Below are 24,412 nucleotides of genomic sequence, written 5' to 3'. Positions count from 1 at the left end.
AAGGTTGGCTCGAAGGCAAGGATACTCTAATCCATGTTCCTTCAATCACTGAGGATATATTATGTCAGCATTAATTTATTTTTTTCCACCATGAACAGCCTACCCAATTTTGAGGGTACGACCACCACTGTTCATTTCAGTAGCCTTGTAATTTTGAATCCAATAAAGATGACAAGGGACCTCGAGGATCAAATATTGGAAGAAATTCGCCCTCGTGGAGTTTTTTTTTTTTTTTTTTTTTTTTTTTTTTTAAACGGAATCAACTCGCATTTGCATTACATGAAGAAAAGAAAAGAAGAAGAAAAAAACACGGAGATCTCGTTATAGGTGCGAATCGTTAGCAGAATTCGTATTGATTTGTCATCGCTGTGGTTGGAACCTGGGTTACCTCTTTGGACGGAGACCGCTGTATGTCTCGAGTCTGCGGGGCTCTTTCTTTATGTCGCAGCAAATGTATGACTCAACGTTAAATCAATCAAATGAAATTTTTATTAAAAAAAAAGAAGAAAAAAAACTTCTAAAGTTTAAATTCACTACAGAACAATCTCTGATTTACCACAAACACTCCCGAGCGCCTTCCAATCAGGTAAACAGGATTTGAATCACAGCGATGGTTGGTTGATACGAATTCCGCCCCCGACTGACATAAAATATCCTCAGTAGTAGACGGATCATTGGTTAGAATCCCCATGCCATCAGACCACCCATGGGAGGTTTTCGTGGTTTATCTCTTGATGTAGCGTAAATACGTGTTAGTTAAATCAAAAAAACCTTCCACGAAGGCAATTTCACCCTATACTTGATCCAGGCGTTCTCTTGTCTTCTGCATTGGGTTCAAAATTGCATGGCTAAGAAGTTGTACACTAGTAGGCGTAAACCAGAAATTTGTTTGGCTGTTTAACGATGGTTACAAAACACTGCTGCAACATTCCATTGTAAGCAAGGCGGTAATCGAGGTTACGGCTCAAAAGCATCGTGGTCATTGGTTTAACTGTGACGATATAGTAGTCATTAAGTACAATTTAGCTCTGCTTTATCTCAGAAACCCATCAAGCTGAAGCTAAGTGGGTTTCAAACCACCACTTAACTGGGATTTGAACTCCGGTCCTTTAGAATGATAGTTAACTTCAATGTCTGCTTCATTCACTGTACACTGATGATGATGAATTCAGTTTAGAAAATGAGACAATTACTATGTTAAAAGCATTTAATAATTGCAAAATTTGATTAAAATAAAGTATTTATAAATAAACTGGATTTAATTTTACGAATAAGTATTTTTTCTTATTACTTTATGATCGGGAAAGGAAAAATAAATAATACATTTTGAACTGCTCTTATTTTGTTATTGTGCTATATTTTGTTAAACAAAGTCAACGATACATAATTTTCCTAACGTTTGCTTATTTTTTGAAGACATTTTAATAAAATGAAATAATATATGTTTTCAAAAGTCGGCAGAGGAATATAAGCTATGCTTCCTTTTAACATAATTTTGCAATCGAGCTATTATTATTATTATTATTTTTTTTGATAATGCATGTTTTTTTGTTAATGAATAATTAAATATCGTGATTTTTTCCTATTAAACAGTTGCTTGGAAAATGCTTCAGAAGAATATGTCATTAAATTAAGAAAATTTCTATCATCTTTATTTAATTGTGGATACTATTTTTTTAAAAGCGTGCATGTGGAACACAGCGTAAAGATTAACATATTGATTCGGAAAAAAAACAGCGACACACGTTACAAGCATGAATGTCGTGACGTCAGAGAGGGGGTGGGAATAAGCTAGCACTGCTTTCTTTTAACACTAATTCAGACAAGCGGTTCCCAAATGTTGTTCTGAAGAACCTCGAGGTTCGTAAGAAGATTAAAGGAGTTCCGAGACTTAAGACTTTTTTTAAACCGATAACAGTTTTTTAAGAGATATTTATAGAGTAGTTATATTTAGTCTCGATCAATAATTCATTATTTATTTAAAATGACGAAGTTGTTCTAAAATCCATATATATATATATATATATATATATATATATATATATATATATATTTTCAAATATATATTGGATAAATTATGAGAATGCTATGAATTTATGAAGCAATTGCAATGTATGTGCCATCACGTTTTTCAAATGAAAACAAATTATCTAAATTCGTTAATAACAGTATATGTTTATCCCAGTAATATGTTACAACAGGATATGTTCCTTCCAGTTCCTTTCAGTTTTTAATTCAGTAAAAAATCGGAATTTGGTTTAACGTATTCAATTTTAGCTTACTTATATTTGTATTTACAACGAGCAAAAAAATAATTAAAAAAATAATCGGACCACCCTTTTGTCGAAATGATCGGGTTCAATCTAGGACTCAATCTAAATGTTTTGATGGGGTACCTCAAATATGGTAATTAATAATTGCAGATGATATTTAAAGTTACAAAATCAGACACAAAAACGTACTTTCTTTGAATTAAAATGTCTTTTTTTCAACGGATTTTGATTTCTGACCCCCAAAATATAGAGAGCAGCAGCAATCTGGGGAATATGGCTTCAATAGTTGCTGAGATCGTTCCACAGTTTGGACCCTTTAATGTTAATTTTACTTTCTGCGTATTTCACTATATCTCGAGAATTTGTTAAGCAAATTAAAAAAAAAATGTACACTCCATGATTAAATTTGTTTATTCAAAGATAATTCAGCGCAAAAAATAAATTTTAATAGATACTTATTAATTTTTATTATTCTTTTTAAGTATGGTCGAAAATATTTTGAATAGTAAGGTAAAAAATTTTTGCATCATTTTACAGAATATAATTTTACTTGGCAGAATACAAAATTTTAGCAGAGTCAGTTGAGTTTATCAGTTGAACTGGTGAAATTTAATATTAAAAAAGTCAGAAATTTAAAATTCGATTTTTCACGAACTATTCCACAAATTTTGCTCAAATTTTTTATTTCGCCATGTAAAATTACGTACTTTGAAATGATGTAAAGAATTGCATACCTTACTCTTCAAACAATTTTCGAATAATACTGAATAACATAATTAAAAAAACAATAAATCATTGTTAAAATTTATTTATTTGCTGGGAAATATCTTTGTATATACGAATTTTATAACAGTGCAAAACTTTTTTAATTTCCTTAAAAAGTTCTTGCAATATGGCAAAATTCGCAAAAAATTAAAATTAACGTTAAGGGGTCCTTTGAATCGGTCTCCTGACCAAACTAATGGGACCATATTCCTCAAATTTTAGGTAACACTCTATATTTTGGGGATCAGAAATACAAATCTGTCGAAAAAAGGTATGTTTGTTCAGGGAAAGTACATTGTTGCGTCTAATTTCGTAACTTTAAACATCGCGTGCGCAAATTAAGAAACACATTTGAGGTCACCCTTTCAAGCCATTAAGAATGATTCATAGGAAGTGAAAATCCCCTCATTAGGTCAAAAGTTATTCAGTGTAGTCTGTTTTTTTAACTCTGTTTTGCGCATTGTACGCTAAAATCAAATCAGAACTAGAGTGGATGTTTTCATGACAGTGAATTCAACTGTCGGACATACGATCTAGTTTAAAATTATTAATAATAAAATGAAAAAAAAAATTCCGAGTCTTTCAATGGTTAATATGCTCACAATTCCATTTAAATACATCATTTGTAACGTATTGTGTCCACTGAAAAAAGTTCGATAATTTAATGTGGAAATTGGGAATTGCTGATATAGACAACTTTTTCAGTACACTTATTTATAAAAATAGTATGTCATTCTCTAGACTACATTTTACGATGATATATACCTCAAATTGTAAGGAAAAGTGATGTAGAACAATATAAATTTCTAGAATGCCGTTGATATGACTAATGAGAAAACAGTTTCGTCAAATATTTGAGAATTCTAGTTACTTCAGAAATTACTAGATTTTCGGAAGAAAGGATTGCCAAATGTAATGTATTGCACGTCAAAGAATTAAAAAACTGTCAGAAAAGTGTTATTTTGTAGAATATGGAATATTTAGATGTTTTTCAACATTTGCATTCCAAATAAATGCTATGTATTTGTATTTGTATTAGAAAATAAATGCAGATCGTCCAATTAGCTGAAGATAGATGATTTCAAGTATCTTGCCGGCAGAAAAATTAAAGGCAAATTGCCTGCGTAAGAACATATTCCGTCGAGATTTTTATTCTCGACATAGAGTGATGCATGTTTAAGAAAATTTGCACAGCTCGAAATACGTATTCAGGAAAATGGCACTGGTCGAAATTTTTGTTTAAGATAAAAACAAAAAGCTCAAAATTCGTGTTTAAGAAAATTGACACAAATCGAAATGTATGATTATTAAAATATACATTCAAAAATTTCAATCATCTCTAAATATTCATCTAAAATTAGACACAGACGCATATTAAAGAAATGAAAAAAACTTGAAATTCATGTTTATGAAAAAGAACGCAGCAACGAATGCGTGTTAAAGAAAATTGACAAAGTTCAAAGTTTTAAAAAATGGATATAGCATAAAATTTCATTAGCAAACATATTTTATGCTATTATTTCTTTGTTTAAAGAATGAACTAGTGAATCAAAATAAATTCGTAATGTGATATTGTCCGTTTGCATAAATCACAAAATACACATTTTCAATATAATATTTTTAACCAACTTTAAAAGTTAACAGTTGTTTTTGCAAGGGTGTCAAGGGACTTTTAAATTTATAATAGTGATGGCAAATTTATGTTGTTTTTAAAACTAGCTTTATGGTCTAGAGATCTGAACACGAAGTCATCATTTAAAAAGCTACATCTGCAATACATCCAGTCACCCAGCCTCTGAACTCCTGTATTTATCCCTGTAATGATTTTGTTTTATTTAATTTTATAACTGGCGTAGAACAGCCGAGCCAATTTTCAGTTTACGACCATCAATGCTCAACTCCATACCCTTGTAATTTAGAACCCAATCATGAAGATAATGGGAAATCCTGTATGAAATATTCGGAGAAATTTGCCTTCATGGAAGACTTTTTGTTGGAACTGACCCGCATTTGCATTACATGGAGAGGAAATCCTGAAAACCTTCCACTGTCAGCCTGAACTCAAAGGGACTCTAACCCATGATCCGTCTACCACTGAAGATAATTTTCTGTCGCTGTGGTTGGTGCAAGCCGGGTACAGAATTCGTATTGACTAGCCGTTGTTGAGAACCAAACCTATCGCTTGAGCCGCAACGGCTCCCTGGTAATGATTATGAAGAATATTTAAATAAGTAAGGAAAAGTAAGCACATAATTATCTTGTTTAGTTGCTAAATTTGAGAAAAACATTGAAAAAGTGCATTTTCGCTGTGTCCATTTTCTTAAATAACTATTTCGACCTATGTCCGATTTCTTAACCCTTTCGCGCCTAACGGGACACATACGTCCCTTGGCAAATTTCGAAAAAATCTTTTGCGACAGAAACGCTTCTCTGTCGAATGGGAGACTTTCCGACCAGTCCTGCCAATACTTTTGACGGTATTTTCATTCACAGAACATAGATAGCACTACCGTACATAATGTAATACCTGCGTTTGTGAAGTGTTGTAGCAGGTCATTCCATACTGTACGAACGTAAATAGTTTAGTTTTGGAAAATACCGTCTATATTCGATCTATTTTGATTGATCTATAAATATAAGTCCAGAGAAGTTACTCACGAAGCGGATTACCTCTAATAAACTGATAAGTGGCAAAGTTTTACTTCCGTTTTTATTATCGGAACACATTATCCCAACACTCCTATGTGAGCATTGGTTTTCTTTACAAAATTACTCATTGAAGACTACTGGTTCACATATGTCCCAGTTGTCAGGACTGATGGGACGTATATGTCCCGGTCCTAAATCAGTGTTTAAAATCCTTCTAAAAATATAACATCTTAGGTTTAGTATAGTGCTCCCTACTCAAAATTTATGCTACCAAAATTGTTTTGTTGTAAAAAAAAAACTCGTCGCGAAAGGGTTAAACATGCAAGTCAATGTGTGTTCATTTAATGTATTTATAATAAATAGCTTTTCGACTCAATATATTTAATACTGACAAGGAATCCAAAACACATAAATTTTTCTGTTCAAGTCTCTTTAGTTTCAAGAAAATTTTACTAAAACTCCGGAAATGCTTATTAAAAAGCGTTATTCCTTTTCTGAATTAGGAGAAGTTAATCTTGAAGAATTAAATAAAATATATATATATACATACAAAATTAAAAGGTCTATTTATTATCGAAATAATTTTTTTTCTTCCTTTCGCAATATCTTAAGTAGGTCACTAATTACTCGGTAGAAACCTGTCACTGATGGATTGCTAGCTATTAATTATCACGTCGAGCTTGAAGTAACCGTTTTAGTGGGTCAATCGCTTTCTGTAGGTGTCACTTATGGCACTTCCCTTTTCCTATCGAATGATCTAACACCCCCCTTTATTGATTCTTTTCATTAAAGCGCCATCATCATCATGGATGCTGCGAACTCAACCTATCAAATTACGTTTACATGATTGATTAGGTTTTGTAATTGTTTCATAAACTACACACACAACAAATTCAATTATATGTTTAACGTAATTGGTGCCTATCTTTATCAACAATAATCCTCACTCTTTAATTGATACCATCTTCTTTTGTCAATCTATTGTCTTATGCTTGTGGGATAAGTACTATATAGTAAGGTATTTTATAATAAGATTGTTATTTAAAATAAATGAAAATTATCATACGTATTACGGTCCATGTACTTAAAAATTAAAAATAAATAAAACTATTTTCAAAGATAAATACAGAACAATGCATTTTCCTTTTTTTTCCTTCATTACCGTTAGTATATAAAAAGTTCACTGAATAATAACTACTAAAAGAAATTAGTAGCTTATCTTTCGTTTTACATAATAAAAAATAAAAAAAATAACACTAATGATATCATTCACATTCTTTTAACATACTAATTCATACTGGAATTACAGGCATTCAAATAAATTGTCATCGGATTACTTCAATTGTACCCTCATTATTCATTAAATGCTATGCTTTGAGAAACATCATTTTTAAGTAGTTTTTAAAATGTATAGTTTTGTTTAGAACCAGTGCTTTTAGAATAACACCACTTTTTATTATAAATAAGAAAAATGATCTCTTTTCCTTTTTTAAAGCAAAATCTTTGCTGTTACTTTAACTGTCACTTGTATATTAAGCAAAACTTTTTAAGTATTATCATTTTCCATAAGATATTTCATATGCCTTTAAACTTATTATTTTAAATTTAAAAGGATCATCAATATATCAGAAGTGTTTTATGAGATATGTCTTATATCTTAGAGACAACGATTTTTTCTTATTTATATATAATTTTAGTACATTTCACGAAAATCCATTTAAAAACTTAATAAATCCTTTTATGATTGTTGCATTGCATTATTAAGTATTACTCCAATTAATTATTTAAGAAACAAACTATGTAGATATTATCATTTCCCATAAGTTTTAAAAGTCAATAAGTATCTAAACTAATTCAATTTAGAATAGACATAGAGTGCTTTATTAGATCTGATACCCTATCCTAATGATAGGGAAGTTTTTAACTACAAGTAATTTTGCTATATATCATCAAGAAAAATTACTTAAAAAGATTACTAAATTTTGTACTGTTTGTTTTAGACTGTTAGTAAGCGTTTATCAAATTAATAAATTTAAGTAAAAATATGAATAGATATCAATATTTACCGTAAAGGTTAAGGATCTATTAACGTCTTACCAAGTTATTTAAATTTAGACCGAGACATATCAGAGTATTTCATCCTATATGTTAACTTATCCAATTGATACGGGATATTTTTTTTATTAAAAATAACTTCATTATTTATCAAGAAAAACTATTAAAAAGTTGATTAAACTCTGAACTTGCTTACAAAATTTAAATTGTTTTGGGTTGTCAGTGAATATTACTTTTTCTTTTACGATTTTCTTAAAAACATCGCGAAATTCCACCCTTTCCCTAACTGATTAGAATGCGAGCAAACAGTTGTACAACTATAAATAGCTCTCTGCTTTTAATTGAAGCAAATCTTATTTCTCTCAGAATTTCATAGAGTTAAAGCTTTTCAGCGTTCATTAATAAATCTTAATATTCTCTTTTACATCACTTGATTAAATTTCCCTTCTACCTTAATTTAATTACGACTAAAATGAGAACATTCGTATTCCTTTTCTACTTCTGTTAGCGGAGCATAACGGTGTCAGTATTTCAGACAACAGTTCTATTTTGCTGAAAGGAACCTGTCCGTAATAAATGACAACCAAGGCCATTCATATTTTGGTTTGCGATTGCTTCTGCGTAGGAAATAAATTACGCGGTTCCAACACTGTATCCACGCGTGCAAGTAATCAAAATATGTTTAGAACTTAATTAAAGGATTGTACTAGGCTTAGGTGTAGGAAGAGGTGCTGATAGAAGGAAATAGCGGGTCCTAAACATATCCGGTCCCGGGCTGTTGGTAAATCTATTCCTGAATCGAAATTGCTGCTCTCTTTCCACAAAGGGAAGTTATTTCCGTTCTATTATGCCGCATTTCATCCATCTGTGTTTTTCCTATAAAAAGGAACAGCGGTTACAGTTTATTGAAGTCTCAAGATGTGTGATAATGATGAAGTGGGAATAAAGGAAGATGATCATGATTCGGGTATATTTTTCCATTACATTTTTTTTTATCCAGCAAAAGTGCTCCAATACAAAGGACTGAAATGGAATTCGTTGAATTAGGATTCCATTATATTTTGATTGATATTGAAGAAGAACGAATTTTAAAGGTGTTTTTTTTACGTAGTATTAAGTATTAAATTCTTTCTTAACAGAATATTCAATAGAATTTTCATAAGAAAAATAATATTAGTTTTCGTTAAGATATATTGCCGAATTTATATTTTTTTATTCAAAACATTATGTATTATAATTATTTCAGAGGAAGAACTTAAATGTTTTTTGTTTTAGTGCAATGTAATTCAGCATTTATTAAGTATTTATCCTAGCGAATTTTAAAGTTATTTAATGCCTTACTTAAATATTTCAAATTAATATGTACTGCATATTTCAGCAGAAAAGAACAGATATTATTTAAAAACGTTTTCTTACAGCAAAATTAACTTAATGTGAAATCTGGGGAGGGTGCATTTGCGAATGCCCTAACTTGATATAACACCTCTCTTATAACAGTTTCAATAGTGTATATTTTATTATTTGTTCTTAATAGAAAAATCCATGGCACTAACTTAAATTCAGTGATATCAGTTCCATTCTTTTAGATTTCTTTCCGCATAAAGTTCAAAATTATAAATTTTAATTTTCGCAGCTGTCAATCTAATGTGAACTATTCTTATTCTAGCAGAAATCCCAAATGTCTGGTGACCCAACTCTCAGGATCTGTAGTTCGGTCCATGGAAAATCAAATTATGTTATCTGATAAAAAAAAATTACTGTAATGTAAGCAACAATAGGTTACCTTAACTTTAAAAAATTAATTAGAATACATTTTGTTGGATGCAATATAGGAAATAAAGTCTCTCACTGAGGACCCATGATAATTTAGTAATATTCTCAGTAGGTAATCCTAGGTTTGAGCACACCCACAGCATTTAAGTGAATACTAAACCTTGAAAGCTTATCTCATAATTATTTTCAAAATTGCCACCCGCTTTTCCAAGCAAACGAACCAAGTAAGTCCAATTAGCAACACATGATTAACACCTCTACGAGGGGAGTATGCATTTTGAATTTCATCACGTCACTTTGAATATTTATCAGTAAAGGCTTGGATTAGAAGAATTGCAGGTGAGTATCGGAATTTTACCTGGCTGATAATCTTATTAATTCCTCTTTTCTATATTTTGATGATGTATTTATCATTTTAACCTGGATCAATTCCTTTCATCTTTAATGAGCAGTTGAGTTATTACTTTTGAAAGTAAAAATCAAGTTCATTGGGTTTTCAAGATTGAGTTTTAAATGTTACTCCAAATTTAAAATGTTTCTTTTTATTACACTAAGCACATTGAATGCAAATAAGTTAGAATTTTTTAAGAAATTATACCGCTAAAAATATTTATGCTTTAATTTGCATCTAAAAAATTTCTCAATTCAAAACAATGTGAGGCAAAACAATGTGAATAAAATACAAAATAATAAAATAAATAAAAATCCCTACAAAAATGGACATACTATAATTCCGGTTTTTTAAACAAGAACAAACCTCAGTCATGAAACTCAGAGTGACTGAAGAAAGTAAGGAGACAAACACGTTTCGATTAAGAAAATAGAGAACCATTTAGGAAAGCTAAACAAGTTCGAGCAAAGATAACAAAAATAGATAAGAAACAAGTGTAAAGGAGTCGGGTGTAAACCTCAGCCTACTATATAAAAGAATTAAGTTAGAATTGATTTCTAAAATTATTAGAATTCTTCAAAGTAAGAATTTATTGGCAGAAGCCAGGGTCAATAATTTGGAAAATCTTTATAATTTAGTTAATGATCTTCCTAGCATCTAAAAGTCTTTCCTAACGTTAAGTAATCCATTATAATTTAATCTCCTCCTTCTTGCATGCCGTGGTTAACACCCGATTCCTTTGCATCTGTTTCACCTTTCTTATATTTTCTTTTTCTAGCTTGTTCTGCTTCCACTAGTTAAGCCACTTCATTTCTTACGGCAACATGCCTGTCTAATTACTTTCTCCTGTTATTTCATGTTTTAATATTGAGTAAATTCTTGTTTATAGAACAAAAACTCTAGTATGTGTTCGTATCTGTGCTTTATTCTTGTTGTTTTGATTCAATCATACGTAGTAAGTCGAGTAATCGTATGACCTAATCATACGGTAAATACGAAACTGAACGGTTTTTTAACCGTTTAAAAGTAGCAAGGATTCAAAACCGTAGAAAATAAATTTAAGTGAACATTGATAGGCGTTTCGTTAGGAAATTGGCAATGGGGATACGTTTTAGTTGAGTCGTAGTTTATCAAATGAACAGTGGAATGTGGTTTAAATAGTTTGTCTGGTTGTTTCAACTAGATTAGATTTTTTTGTATTACGAAATTTTATGGTCTGCCATGTATGCGTGAATGGAAATATCGTAATTTAAAAGTTCAGGGTCGCAAATTGGGGAATGCAGGACACTGGGAACTCTTCATGCGTTGAAAGGAATGAAATATTATAGTGTCAACGTTGGTACTAAAACCCCCGTTCTGTTTGTCACGAGATTGACAGATTAGCCTTCTTGAATAGAATGTGTACCCAGCTGCAATGAACTAAATTGTTTCATTAGGTGGACTTAGTTAGAACGATGAAATTCTAATTGTTTAAGCGTATTAGGGGATAGCGTTTAATAGATAGTTTTTCTCACAGTTAACAGTTTGAATACCATCTTTTTTATGCTTATTTAACTATTTTGTTTGAATATGATGAAATAACAATTATGTTATTTAAAATTTTTTTGAGAAATTTCTTACAGTGTAGGTCCATATTTGAGCCTTTTTCTTGCTGTTTAACTGATGATGCGAAGATTAAGTTTAAGAGGAAGAAGAAGTAAGTAAGTGTAGTTTTGTTGCTCATGGAGACTGAAGTGATAATGTTTTCTATTCCGAGTAGAAAACAAAAGAAGAAATTTATTGGATATTTAACTTAAAAGAAGATGAGAGATGTTTCTGTCTTGATTTGATTATGTTTGAAAGATTAAGTCATTTCCTATTCACAACGCATGCCCGCAAGTTATCCTGCTCCGAACTTATTAATTCATCAGTCTAACTGATGATAAAAATTTTTGCCGAAGCAATCTCTAAAACCGTTTCTGACAGACTCTTGTCATTCTGGCGCCCATCGAAAAAAAGTCTTTTATATGCTCTAACATTAGAGTGGAAGCTCTTCATTTATTTCTCTGAGGTTAAGAGTTTCTACCGACGGGAAAATACACTATTTTTTCTTAATTTCTGATAACTTATGATGGCCTGCAAATTTGTTTATTTCATCACTTTAGAGATCTACAAAAATATTGAATTTTTCTTATACATTTTTCAAATGTTTTGTTTGTTGTTTCTACAACTGCGTACTTTAAACAAAAGACAGGTTTTTTTTCTTCTTTCGACAATGCATGTGAACAACTGAAAGTCGAGCGATTGGAAATATCACAAAATGATTAAAAAGATGTCTGCGTATCAAAAAATGCCATGCCAGGCAATAATGTCCTTCAACTTATTTTAAAAAAGTGTAACTTGGTCATCGAAATCTCAAAATATTTTTCTTTATCCGCTTAAGCACTTATTATTCTCCTTAAAAATCAAAATTTTCCCGTTAGTGGGTCGACAGCAGTATGGAAATTAGTGTAAAATAATTTTTATCTTCATTTGGGTACTTGCACTTCAAGATGAAGATCACAGATACCCCTACATGGGACCTATGACGTCAGCTCCAACTGATCGTTTCTAAGCAAAATGGAGTGTTAAAGTCTAGCTAAGATTCTCCACTAGAATCTTCATTAACGTGAAATTAATTAACGTGATAAGCTTAATTAACGTGACCTAATTAACGTAAATTACCGTATCATGCACCGAATTTATTGAAATATAATCGGTCTCTTCTACGTCTTTTACTTTACTTAGATTTTTTATTTTTTTCTGTATTTTATTGTGAATGTGATGTATTTTTGTTTTGTGTGCCTGGCAATTTCGATGCATAGTTAGTTTGTTTATGCTCTACGTGACTTCTTGTCCATCTTTGTGTTAAGTAAGAAATATATAATGAAAGAATTCAAATCTTTGTGCAAGAATATAGAATGTATCATTTAAGAGAATTGATGCTTGACGGGCTTGGGTTACTTGAAATATAAAGGAAAGAACAGTTAACTTGAACAAATTTCCCGTTTCAACAACCAATCAGGATCGAAATATCCACACTACGTCACTTGCAGGTATGCCATTGTTAAAAAAATAATTCATTTTAATTACTCATTCTTTTAGTTAGATCAACTTTTAGTTAAGTTTACGTCAAATAAAATCTTCAATCTTTAATTTAAAGGAACCTTTTAAATGGTTAATCTATAAAAAATAATTTAAAAAGGCAATTATTCGAATTTCGAGAGTTTCCAGGAATTTTTGCAGCTTCATTATGAATTTAAAAAAAAAAATTATATAATATTCCCGAAACTGCCAACCGGGCTGTGTAGGGGTTAGAGAACTGCCCTTGCATCAGAAAGGCTCTGGGTTCGAATCCCGGGCAAGGCATGGATGTTCTTTCCATCTCTGTACTATCTGTCTTAATGTGGGTGCAACGTTAACCCACCTAATATGGTGCCCCTGAAAGAGTGGTCAACAAATCTGCCCTTCTGGTACCTGTATGACCTAGGTCATTCTCCAGGTGGGCATTGGAAAAAAATATTCCAGAAACTTTAACATTTGAAAATATAATATTTTATTATAGTAACATGCAATTTACTAAGGAAATGAATCAATTATATTAAATTTTTTATTATTTGAGTTAAAAATAAAATAATTATATTTTTATTGCAATTTTAAATTAAATATAAGTTTACAAATGTTAACTCCACAATTGTTTATTGCTTTAAAATGTCACAACTAATAAAATATTCCGTATTTATTTGTTTCAAACCATTAGAATCAATTCTCATAAGGAAAAATACATTTACCAAATGAAATTTTGAGAATACTGCGAGTAATTGAATAGCATTTAGGAAGACTTTTAATGGAAGTTCAATTTTAATCAGAGCAAAAATAATTTTTTTTTATTTATTCTTCGACTGAAAAGAATTAAATTGAATGAAATGAGAAATAGAAATTATCTCTTTTTAAAAAAAAATATAGATAGCAACATTTAAAGTTACTAATGTCGAAATGTTTAATGATATAAAGCGCATTACAACTGTAAATAAACAGAAACGATTGAATATTTGATGAATATATAATACTTTGTAATATTTGAATTTTTGCGTTATAAATATTAAAATGAGTCTGACTATTTATTATTAAATTTAAAATGAAATCATAAGCTACTGATGATACCGTACTTTAACGAAAGTTTTTATGGTAAACGTTTTATATACTATTTTTTACTATTTAAAATATTATTAAAAACGGGATGAATTTGCTTAACTTTTTTTTTTTTGAAATTAAGTATTTTGAATTTTATTGTTTGATAAGCATGCAGAATTTTGTCTCAACAATGAGTGATGCATATTTAAAAATTTAAAAATTCACTAACTTTAAAAAAATATGTTTTTAATGTTTGATTCAAATACATACGTTATTTACTAAATTTAAAAAAAAGAGTTATTTTGGCTAAAAGTTATCCATACATTAATTTTAAGCTCGAAAAAAAAATTTATTTCGGAGGAAAAAAATATTCTAATCTTTAGCACGACTTGAAATTCAATGGAAGAGTATAAAAAGAATCCAATCTTCATTTTGCGTTTCAATTCAGATGAAAGCATGCTTGTATTTTTTCTTTCAAAATTGGAAAAAGCGTTTTTTTTGCTAAAAAATATTATTATAATTTTAAAAACTTTTTGCATTCCAGTCCCTTTTAAGAAGTTTTTATTTCAAAGCTACGTAGGAAAAATGTCTTATAAAGCTACGTAGTAAAAATGTCTTATAAAGCTACGTAGTAAAAATGTCTTATAAAATAATGATAAAAATTAAAAAGATATGAAATACTGAAATTACTTAAAAAATACGTTAATTTACGTAAGCTCTTATTCAAATGGGTTTAATCACTTTTACATTTAAAAGATGTTTTTTCTAGTGCATTTCTTTAAATCAACATAAGTATTTTATTTCATGAATTCCAATGTATTTTCATTCATTTTTAAGGTCAGTAGTCTTTACAGAACATCTTGCATAGAATGGAAAGAGCTTACCGGGGATTTAACAAAATATTTTTACGAATTAAAGAAAAAAAAAGAGAAATGCAAGTAATTATGAATAACTACAATAGATAAATAAAATTCATCTTACTTTATCAAAAAAAGAGAAGTTATTGCAGCTTCACGTAACGCATAGTTAAATTACAGTTAACCTAAATCATTGTACAACGCACAAAATATTAAACGAGAATTCTTTGTAACTTTTGACTTATGTATTCAGTTATGACTTATATGAGATTTTGATTTAATGATTCAAACGACTACCTTTACCTAGCTTGAGAAACTAAGCTAATGATGTTTTAAGTTACAAAAGAAGAGCAATACCTTACTTTTTATTTAAAAAGATAAATTTTTTATCGATGAGTTTGTACGAAAAACAAAAATCAAATAAAAAGGAGGAATTTTCAGTAACCAAAAAGACTTTTACTCATGTTTTCTTTTCAAAAATAACGATTCCAACCAACTTCTTTCTCAATAAAAGAAAAAAATCTTCAAAAAAACATGACACAGGGCATTAAGCTTTCGAATTTAACAAAATAATGGCAGCTTACAGCGCTCCTTTTTGAATCAAAAGCAATCAAAATCTTTCTTACCGGTGACTGTTATTTTACCGGAACTGACACTGGTAACCATCTCACCGGTTAACTTGTGCCTCGTCTGACAGCGGTAACTCCAATTCGAGTCTTTTTCTTGTGTGTCATGGATCAAAAGCTCGCCAGATCTGAGAACGGTGTAAGACCTCGCTGCAAAAGACATCATAGATGAAATATTACATTAAATGAAAGTGCCGAAAACATAGAGATGAATGTTGACAACCATTCTTAGGGAATTCTTTGGGAAAAATCAATAAGAAATCATAACTTGAAACGCGATGAAAGTGTCAAGTAAATGTATTATTGAATTACATCACAGCGTAACTATCGGAATTCGTTGTTTCGGCATATAGCTTGCGTGAAAAAATAAATACATTTTGACAGCTGAAATTATATGTTACATCATTCTTTTACATCTTTATAAGTTTTCTATGAATTAAAATTAAAGTATCAAGTTTTAAATAAAAAATAATAATGTCAAATAAAGATTTTTTTTTAACAGTTGAACGTTTTAAAAATAAAATAATCAGCCGGAGACAAAATCATATTATAATTTATCAGGAGACTGAATCGTGTTATTGCTTTTAAAATCAATTGTACAAGATGCTATTAGATTTCAAGGTTAGATGTTGAATGTGTAGAATCATACAACAACAAACAAAACGACGTAAATAAGCACAAATAAAAGTGTAGAAGTGAGCATACTATAGTTTCGATTCTATAAACGAAAGCTTTTCTCAATGTCAGAATTCTGAATGACAGTTTAGAAGTAAACAGACAAATGCGTATTATGTGGTTAAACCAATAGGAACAGAGAAAAAAGTTTGAACAAGACAATTAAAGAAGGGTGATGAGAAACAGGTGTGACATATTTAAAAATATTGGAAAACAATGGAATACTAAAATATCTTTAACTAAATTATAATAATTTTTTAAACTGCTTTCTGATTGCCAAAAATTAAATTTATTAGATAAAGAGAAGTGTCTTCTGACTTCAGCTGACGAAAAATCAAAAATGTGATTAGAATTCCAACTATGTAAAGCGATGGAAGATTGATACATGTTCTTATTTAGGACATATATTTAATTTTTTTTTTAAAGTTGAGTTAAGTAAAGTTGCGTAACAGCTCTAAGTCCAATGTACACAAGCCTGCGTGTGCCTGCCAGTGAGGTAACCAGGTTCGAGTCTCAGCGTTGGCTGGTCGAATTGAATTCCGCACCTGGCTTACACCGACCACAGTGATAACGTAAAATATCCTCAGTGGTATACGGATCATGGTTTAGGGTCCTCTTGTCGTCAGAGTAACAGTGAGAGTGTTTTCTTGGTCTTCCTGTCCATGTAACGCAAATGCGGGTACGTTCCATCGAAAAGTCCTCCACAATCGAATGCAAATTTCTCTCCATACTTGACCCAGGAGTTTCATTGTCTTCTGGATTGGGTACAAAATTACAAGGCAACGAGTTGAATATATGTAGTTGTAAACCCCAAATCTGTTCAACTACGGTTATAAAATAAAATAAAATATTTACAAGAGAGCCGTCCGGTGCCTCAGGGGATAGGTGCCTCATTCGCCTACCAATGAGGTAATCCACATTCAAATCCCAGCTTTGGTTGATCGATACGAATTTTGCTCCCGATTCGTACCAGCCACAATGCTGACATAAAAAAAAAATTGCAAGGTTGCAGGATTAAACATTGTTAATCGTACTCTCAAAATTACATTTACCCTCATAACCAATCATCCCAGCCTTTTAATCAAAACATAGCTGCTTTATTCGCATTTTTTTTAATGTGCTTCTAAAGTTTGAACTAATAGTTATCTCCCAAATGAAAACCTGCTTTACAATGAGGCGATCGCTTTGGACTACGATTTTCCTTCTAATATTATTGATTCCATTTATGGTAAATTAATCTCGAAATCCATCTAACTTCTTTAATTTGAACTTCAAGAATTTCACTCTTATTATTAGAAAGTCAGTCCTCAAATTTTAAAGATTTTTTCTAAATGTAAGTTTAAATTCATTTTTTTTAAATTTCGCTCGCAAATCAACTCAATTTTGCAAACCTTAAAGGACCCTAGTGTTGTCATTAACAGCTGGACAATTTTTCAAATCCCAAGATAGTATGGTCCTTATCTTATGCCAGTATGGTACGTGGGTCAACTAACCGTACCCTTAAACTTAGAATAAAGAAAATGCGAAAGATATGTATAAAGACATTAGCCGCTCTCATTGTTTCCGTAGCTAAAATTCTAATTGCAGGATTTGAGCTTTCCTATGCTGAAATCATTCAGCACTGCTCTTCACCTACCGAACTTGATTTTTGGGAATCATTCTCTATTAAGAAACGAATAATTTTGTCGATACTCTCTCTAGAATCAAATCATTTCCCAGTTATATGGGAAATAGATTCTAATTAAATTTTTTACACCCTAGTGCTCCCGTCAAATTCTGTTATACATGTTTCTTGTCACGCTTTTTTTGGATTTTAGTTGTTCAAACTTCTTCTTCTGTCTTTATTGGTATATCTACTGTGGATGCGTTTGTTTCTTAAATAGTTTAGTGTCTAGAAAATGTGGAACGTCATTGTTTAGAAGACTGAAACTACAGTATGTGCATTTTAGCAGTTTTAGACAAGAGACAAAGCAACAACAGTAGGCTAAAAAACGGGTTTTGTTAAAGGTTTCGCGTATAATAGGCTTAAATAGTAATTGTTAACTAGAAAAACACCAAGTTTACCGAAAAACATTTGAACAATAATACTTGCACGAGGATAAGTGGTACTCCAAGATTAATATTTTTAAGATATTTTCAGTGTTTTGACTAAGTTATATACTTTTCAAATTAGAACCTGGAGATAAATTTTTTTCTTTAATTAGACATGATATAGACATAATACTTTCTGATGAGGTTAAAATAATATCTTAATATAATATTAATATTGCCATTAATAAATACACCAAAAAGAATATTATAATTTCGTAATGATGTGAGGTTATTTATATTTTATTTCTTTTAAAAAGAAATTTTCTTATATATCGCACCCTTGCTACAAAAGTGCCACAACTCAAAAATTGTAATTTTTGAGTTATGACCGTCATTAGACGTAGTTTACACGTCTCTACCAATCTTCAAAAGAGCCAGAAGTTGCATTGAAAAATCAGCCGCCAGAGGGCAGTTATGGCGTTTTGTTGTTATCAAGATGCATAGGACCCCTTCCACTGAAATGCCACATCTTGAGTTGTCGTCCAGCCGTCGTAGAGTAACGTGCGTATTGTTTATCTTCTAAACTGTTATATTTCGAGTTGTGGCGTTTTTTTTGTTTCAATTGGTAGTGATCAGTTGAGTGATTTTGAATTGCGGCATTTTAGATGATTCATTTGTGGAATAGGATTGTTTCGTATTTTGAATTATGTCGTTTCTGATGAATGAGTGAAAAACATTTGCTGGTTTGAACTCAAAATGTGTCACTTTTGGCGACATCGAGACATCTAAAATCCACACCGATTTACGTACCTGCACAGTACGTGACTCTGATTCAGACAGCGAAAAAACAGGGTCCCCCTTACCGCGTTCATGAGCTCACATTCGAAGATTTTTATGACTTAAAACTGCTGCAAGAGCAATGGGGTAAAAACTTTAATATGGACACTGAGAAGAACAAAATAAAGTGGCAAGACATCAAGATACTTCGTGTCGAACAAGATCAACCTCGTTCATTCTTATATAAAACATCCTACAGTGACGAAACTTTCAAGAAGGTAGACATGTGCAACAAGAAGAAAACTCGATCTAAAGAAGATTTGAATACCATCCAGTTGGTTCAGGCTTATTCAGCTAAGATTCCGTTGCCTGACAATAAAAAACGAGATATCCAAGATCTTGTTGATAAAAACATAGTCCCAAAGTTTTATTACAACTCTTTCTTTAAAACTATTCTTGAATAAGTTTGCAAAATGTAACCACGTGCTACCAGTTGTGAGCCTGATAGAAGAACATTAATTTCAAATATTTTAATTTGTTAAATTAAGTGGTACCAACCGACCAGGTTTTATTATTTTATGTAACCAGTTCTTTTGATTAACGTTTTTCTCGTTATATTATTATAATAATTTTGTAGACACAAAATGATCAGATCTCGTGTGGAATCTAGTGAAAGCAGCAATATGATATAATAATATAATATATAATATAATAATAATATAATATAATCTGCAATATGAGTGTACTGAAACTGTAGTCATTAGCATTACTATTTAATTATTCTTATCGTTCTTGTTGTTTTGAACTTTTTCACAGTTTATTATTCGTCAAAGAGTTTTGTTTGAGAAAAATAAAAGTATTATTACTTTTTCATTAATTTGGGCAACTTTTTTTATTCACACATTACCCATTGTATTGTACCTACCTAGTTGATCTCTATTAGATCATTTAAAAACGTAAAATAAATCCATGATGGAGCAGTAACAAAACGTCGTAACTAAAAAGCTATTTTCATTTTAAGTCATCAAGAGTGTCATATGTCCAGAAAACAATCTTCGAAAGTGCCCCAACTCAAAATAATTTACTCCATTCTTTGTACGTGAGAAATCAAAACAGTCGTAACTTGAAAAATTTGAATTTTGAGTCGGAAAGATGGGAAAACTAGAACAGTGATTAACGATCATAGTTTGAGATGTATCGGTCTTCATATTGACAAATTCAAAAATACTAAAATGTGCCTAGTCAGCCCGGGAACAGTTTTTTGAAATTCCTGGAAAACGTAGTTTTTTGAGTTGTGGCACTTTTGTAGCAAGGGTGCGATATGTCAATCTGAATTAAAGTAAGAGAGAAAATTTATTATAATTTTTTAAGAGGTAATTTTTTACGAAATCTCCAGAACATCTAAATCATCATCACTATGTCTAAATCTACTTGAACAGTTAAACACTTAGTAGTTCTTGTCCATTACGCAATAGGTACATGAGCGTAAATCAGAGTAACAACAAGACTTTTGGCATGCACATAAAATATTTTATTTCTTTTTTTTCGAGCTATTTGGTACAAATGGAATACTGTTCCAAAAAATGTTTATACTTTCTTCCTTTACTATCCATCCGTGTTCTGTAGGATTCGGAAAACTTTTTTTAAAAACAATAACGACAAATATAAATACTTGATAGTTTATTGATATGAACCGAGCAAAAGTCCTGATTTTTGCTCGGTTTTTAGGTCGGAGCTAATAGCTATAGAGAAAACTGTGAAATTTTGCATTGCTGACAATGTCGATTCAGATGTATGGATTCTGAGTGACAGCCATAGCTCCATACAGCACCTGCCTGAATGTTGGAGGCATGGTGACAGAATGACACTAAACATTGACCAGCTTCTAAATTGCTTGAGTCACGATATTAGGATTTTCTTTCAGTGCCGTACAGTCGCACGTGAATGTCTACGGGATTGAAATTGCTGACGGTCTCGCCCGTGAGGGCAGTCATAGAAATACTGCTGGCAATGACTTTCTTACTTTCTCAGAAATGGCAACCCGGACTAGGTAAAGATATTGGTTCCTGTTGGAAAAAAGCTCCTGTGCATTATTGGTATGGGGGATGCCGGCCTGGTCTTGCTCTGATCAGGACAAGCAATAGGTGTGTCCAAACGGCGCTTGCCAGACTTAGAAGCGGACTCACTCGATTCCAACGTCACGTTGCGGGCTGCCCTATCCTATATAGTCTATCCGCTCTGCCCTAAGTGTAATGTGAACCAGTCTGCTCCTGCCCACATCCTATCGTGTATTAGCTGCCAGAAAAGTCACCTGGTCTCCAACCCAGCTGCAATAGTAGATAGCTCAGGGAGATTTTTAGATGAGTTCATGGACTTGATTTAATGCTTCTGATGGTCAAGTGGGCATAAGCAACAATAACAAAACTTGATAATCAGATGCTAGATAAGATCAGAGAGATGCCAAATGATACAGCAATATAAATTTTAAATTTCAGTTTGAACAACATGTATTTTACTTTTAGTATGCTGCCCTTAAAGTTCAAAGGTTTGCATAAGATAATTTGATTAAGTCCATGATGTTCCTAATTCTTTAAATGTATTAATCTATACATTTTTGCTTTTCATTGCATTGAATTTTCATTTGTTTTCATTCAGCTGATTCCAAATAGTTTACATCCTGAGCGATTGAAAAAAAATTATGTTTGTACTATCAAATGTTTTTGCAAAATTTTGAAATTCAGTATCATCTGTTCCTCCCATACACCAATCAAGGAAGTTAAAAAGGAGTGATAGAGTAGTTTTTTCAATTGCTTAGGGCTTAAAATTTAGTAGATGTCGATGGCCAAATACAATCTAAGGATGAAGGACTGTGAGTTCGTTTCACCATAATATTAAAAGTTATTTATATACAAATCCTTTAGCCTCGTTATCATAATCATATGTGATTGTTTCATTTTCTATCATAAAAATTGGTCTATCTTCTGTTTGTGTTGATTTTGTCTAATTTAAATATCGAAAAACTGCATCATCCTAAACATGGCTGTTCAAAACAAGTTCAGAAAAATTTCGTTGCCTTGGTTTGACAAAATCAAGCTGAGTATAATCATGTTGCAACCATCATTTTAGCAGCACATTACTTACATATAAATCAGACACACTTAATGAATTATTTTTTAGAAAAATCTCTTTCAAAATTTAGATAATTTGTTCATTTCAAATATCTATTAATTATTTTTTATTATGAATTCAACAACAGCTACATAAAATGAATTGTGAGCAACTGTATGTAGCAGAATAGATAATTAATCTTTGTCGATTTTTTTTTTAGAAATTTGGTGAATTGGAGAGGAAGAACATTTTATAATATTTTACACTTTTTTCAATTAAATCTATTCCACGAATTTTAATTAAAATATGTTTCTATGCCTGTTCTTTGTGGTTATAGTTCATTTGCGTCGCACTAGAGCTGCGCAATGGACTATTGGCGACGGTCTGGGAAATATCTCTGAGGAGGATCCGAAGATGAAGACATACCATCACAATTTTAATCCTCCGCAGAGGGGATGGCGCCCCCTTTTCGGTAGCCTGATGACCTGCATGCGAAGTCGAGCACTTTACGGTAGAACAGTTTAACGAGGACCAATACCGCACACCCTCGGTCCCTACGCAGACTGATCCAAGTCACCCACCAACACTGATCCAAGTCACCCACCAACACACTGACTGCAGCCAATAATGCTTGACTTCGGTGATCTACTGGGAACCGCGTCTTAACGATCAGTCCACTGCGGGGCATGCCTGTTCTTTAGAACCGAAGCTGGTGGCAAAAATGTATAGTAAGTGAATGACAAAAAATTTATTTTAACAATTAAACAGAAATGATTGAAGATGAGAGGCATCTGTGTTTAGTGCGTTGAGCAAGACCTGAATCTGTTATAAAATAATTAAAGCTGTACATAGCAGAAAACAAGCAAAGGAAGTTAGTTTTGGAATTTAAAGATGAAAAGCCTGATCAAAGATTATGTGCGCGGAAAATAAAAGTATGAAATTCATTTAATATTTATTTATTTTTATTTATTTATTAATTCATTTTTTGCTATTAAGATAATTCAAATTAATATGGGTGGGAGGGTCAAGAAGGGGCACGTGTTTACGATAAACACACGTAGAAGAAATTTAAATTGGAAGAATATTTCAAATAAAACAGCACTGTCCAAATTTAAGCATATTTTCTCGTACGGAATAGCTTGGTTGGCAGGACGTTTTATTCCAGTCTGCAGTTCTAATCCTGCCAGCCGAATCCTCATCGTGTAGTTGAATGGTGACTAGTGCACGTTATATCGCTCGGGTAACAAAGTCATCCATGTTGCCATAACAAATTATGTACTGAATTGGAGATTTATCGTCGCATGGTTCTCATCGAAATTACGATCTGTGGATGAAATAATGGATTTATAAATGTGTCCGCCCTGTGTGACGTATGGGAGAGACAGAATAAGAATTCTTGGCTGTAGATGGCACCACTTGAAAGCAAGAACAATAGTATCACTTGCCTTAATAACCTACAACAACAAGAATATTTGCAATAGATTTTTATCTCTTTTGCTCATTTTTATAAGGGTAAAAGTTACTATGCTTAATAATTCAGTTTCATGTAGAATGTAAGAAAAGAACATCCCTAATTGTCACTAATGAATAGTTAGATATTACGTATGTCTTATCAATTACCCAGAAATAGTTAAGTATATAGAATTTCAATAATGAATGAACTCAGGGTTTTTTCGTTTGTTATATACTTGTGTAAGTGAAGTGTAAGTAATTTGATAACTAAATCTCATTATTGGTTACAAAAGCATTATTTAAAAAACGAAGTATTATCACGCATTAAGAATATTCAAAAAGCTATTTAGCTTCAAATAGAAATAAAACTTAACTATCACTATTTTTATGAATACTCCTAAGTAGTAAAATACGCATTAGCTGCAGGCTAATAATGCTAAAAGCCCTAATTTATTTCTAACAACGAATTAAGGTTTTATAGCAATTATTATTTTTATAGTTAAGGGTTTGATGATTGTCATTTGTTCTTAGCACAAAAAAAAATTATCGCATAAATATGACTTTTCTTTTGGATTCTAAATAGAGTGAACTGGATTCTTTTTCTTCAAGAAAAGAATTTCTTATTTGAAAAAGCCAATAAATTTTTTTCGCGGAATAAACTACATGCGCAGTATTTTTTTGTCTATGCTTTATGGAACATTAAATATTTTGTATTTTGATTTATATATCAGTATTAAGTTTGAAAAAGATATTGTAACTATGTTAATCTATTTTTTCTGATAAATGTTATGGTTAGTCATAAATAATCTTCGCATAAAAATTGTCTAA

The 24,412-nt window shown here is 31.3% G+C and overlaps 1 protein-coding gene across 3 annotated transcripts in view; it reads right to left on the bottom strand.

Annotated features, from left to right (window-relative positions):
• The window catches only part of LOC107439847 (cell adhesion molecule Dscam1), a 225,302-nt gene that overhangs the window by 83,224 nt on the left and 117,666 nt on the right, over positions 1–24,412 (bottom strand). For all 3 annotated transcript variants that reach the window (XM_043053190.3, XM_043053191.3, XM_087159011.1), the window contains exon 4: positions 15,542–15,691. In XM_043053190.3, coding sequence (XP_042909124.2) covers positions 15,542–15,691 — 150 coding nt within the window. The remainder of the gene's footprint in view (positions 1–15,541; positions 15,692–24,412) is intronic.

Source organism: Parasteatoda tepidariorum, chromosome 3 (assembly GCF_982258835.1).
Source record: "Parasteatoda tepidariorum strain Cologne lab strain chromosome 3, Ptep-v5.0, whole genome shotgun sequence".
In the NCBI taxonomy this organism is placed as follows: Eukaryota; Metazoa; Arthropoda; class Arachnida; order Araneae; family Theridiidae; genus Parasteatoda; species Parasteatoda tepidariorum.
The sequence above is the reverse complement of the archived record's forward strand: the minus strand, read 5'-3'. Positions and strand labels throughout refer to the sequence as shown.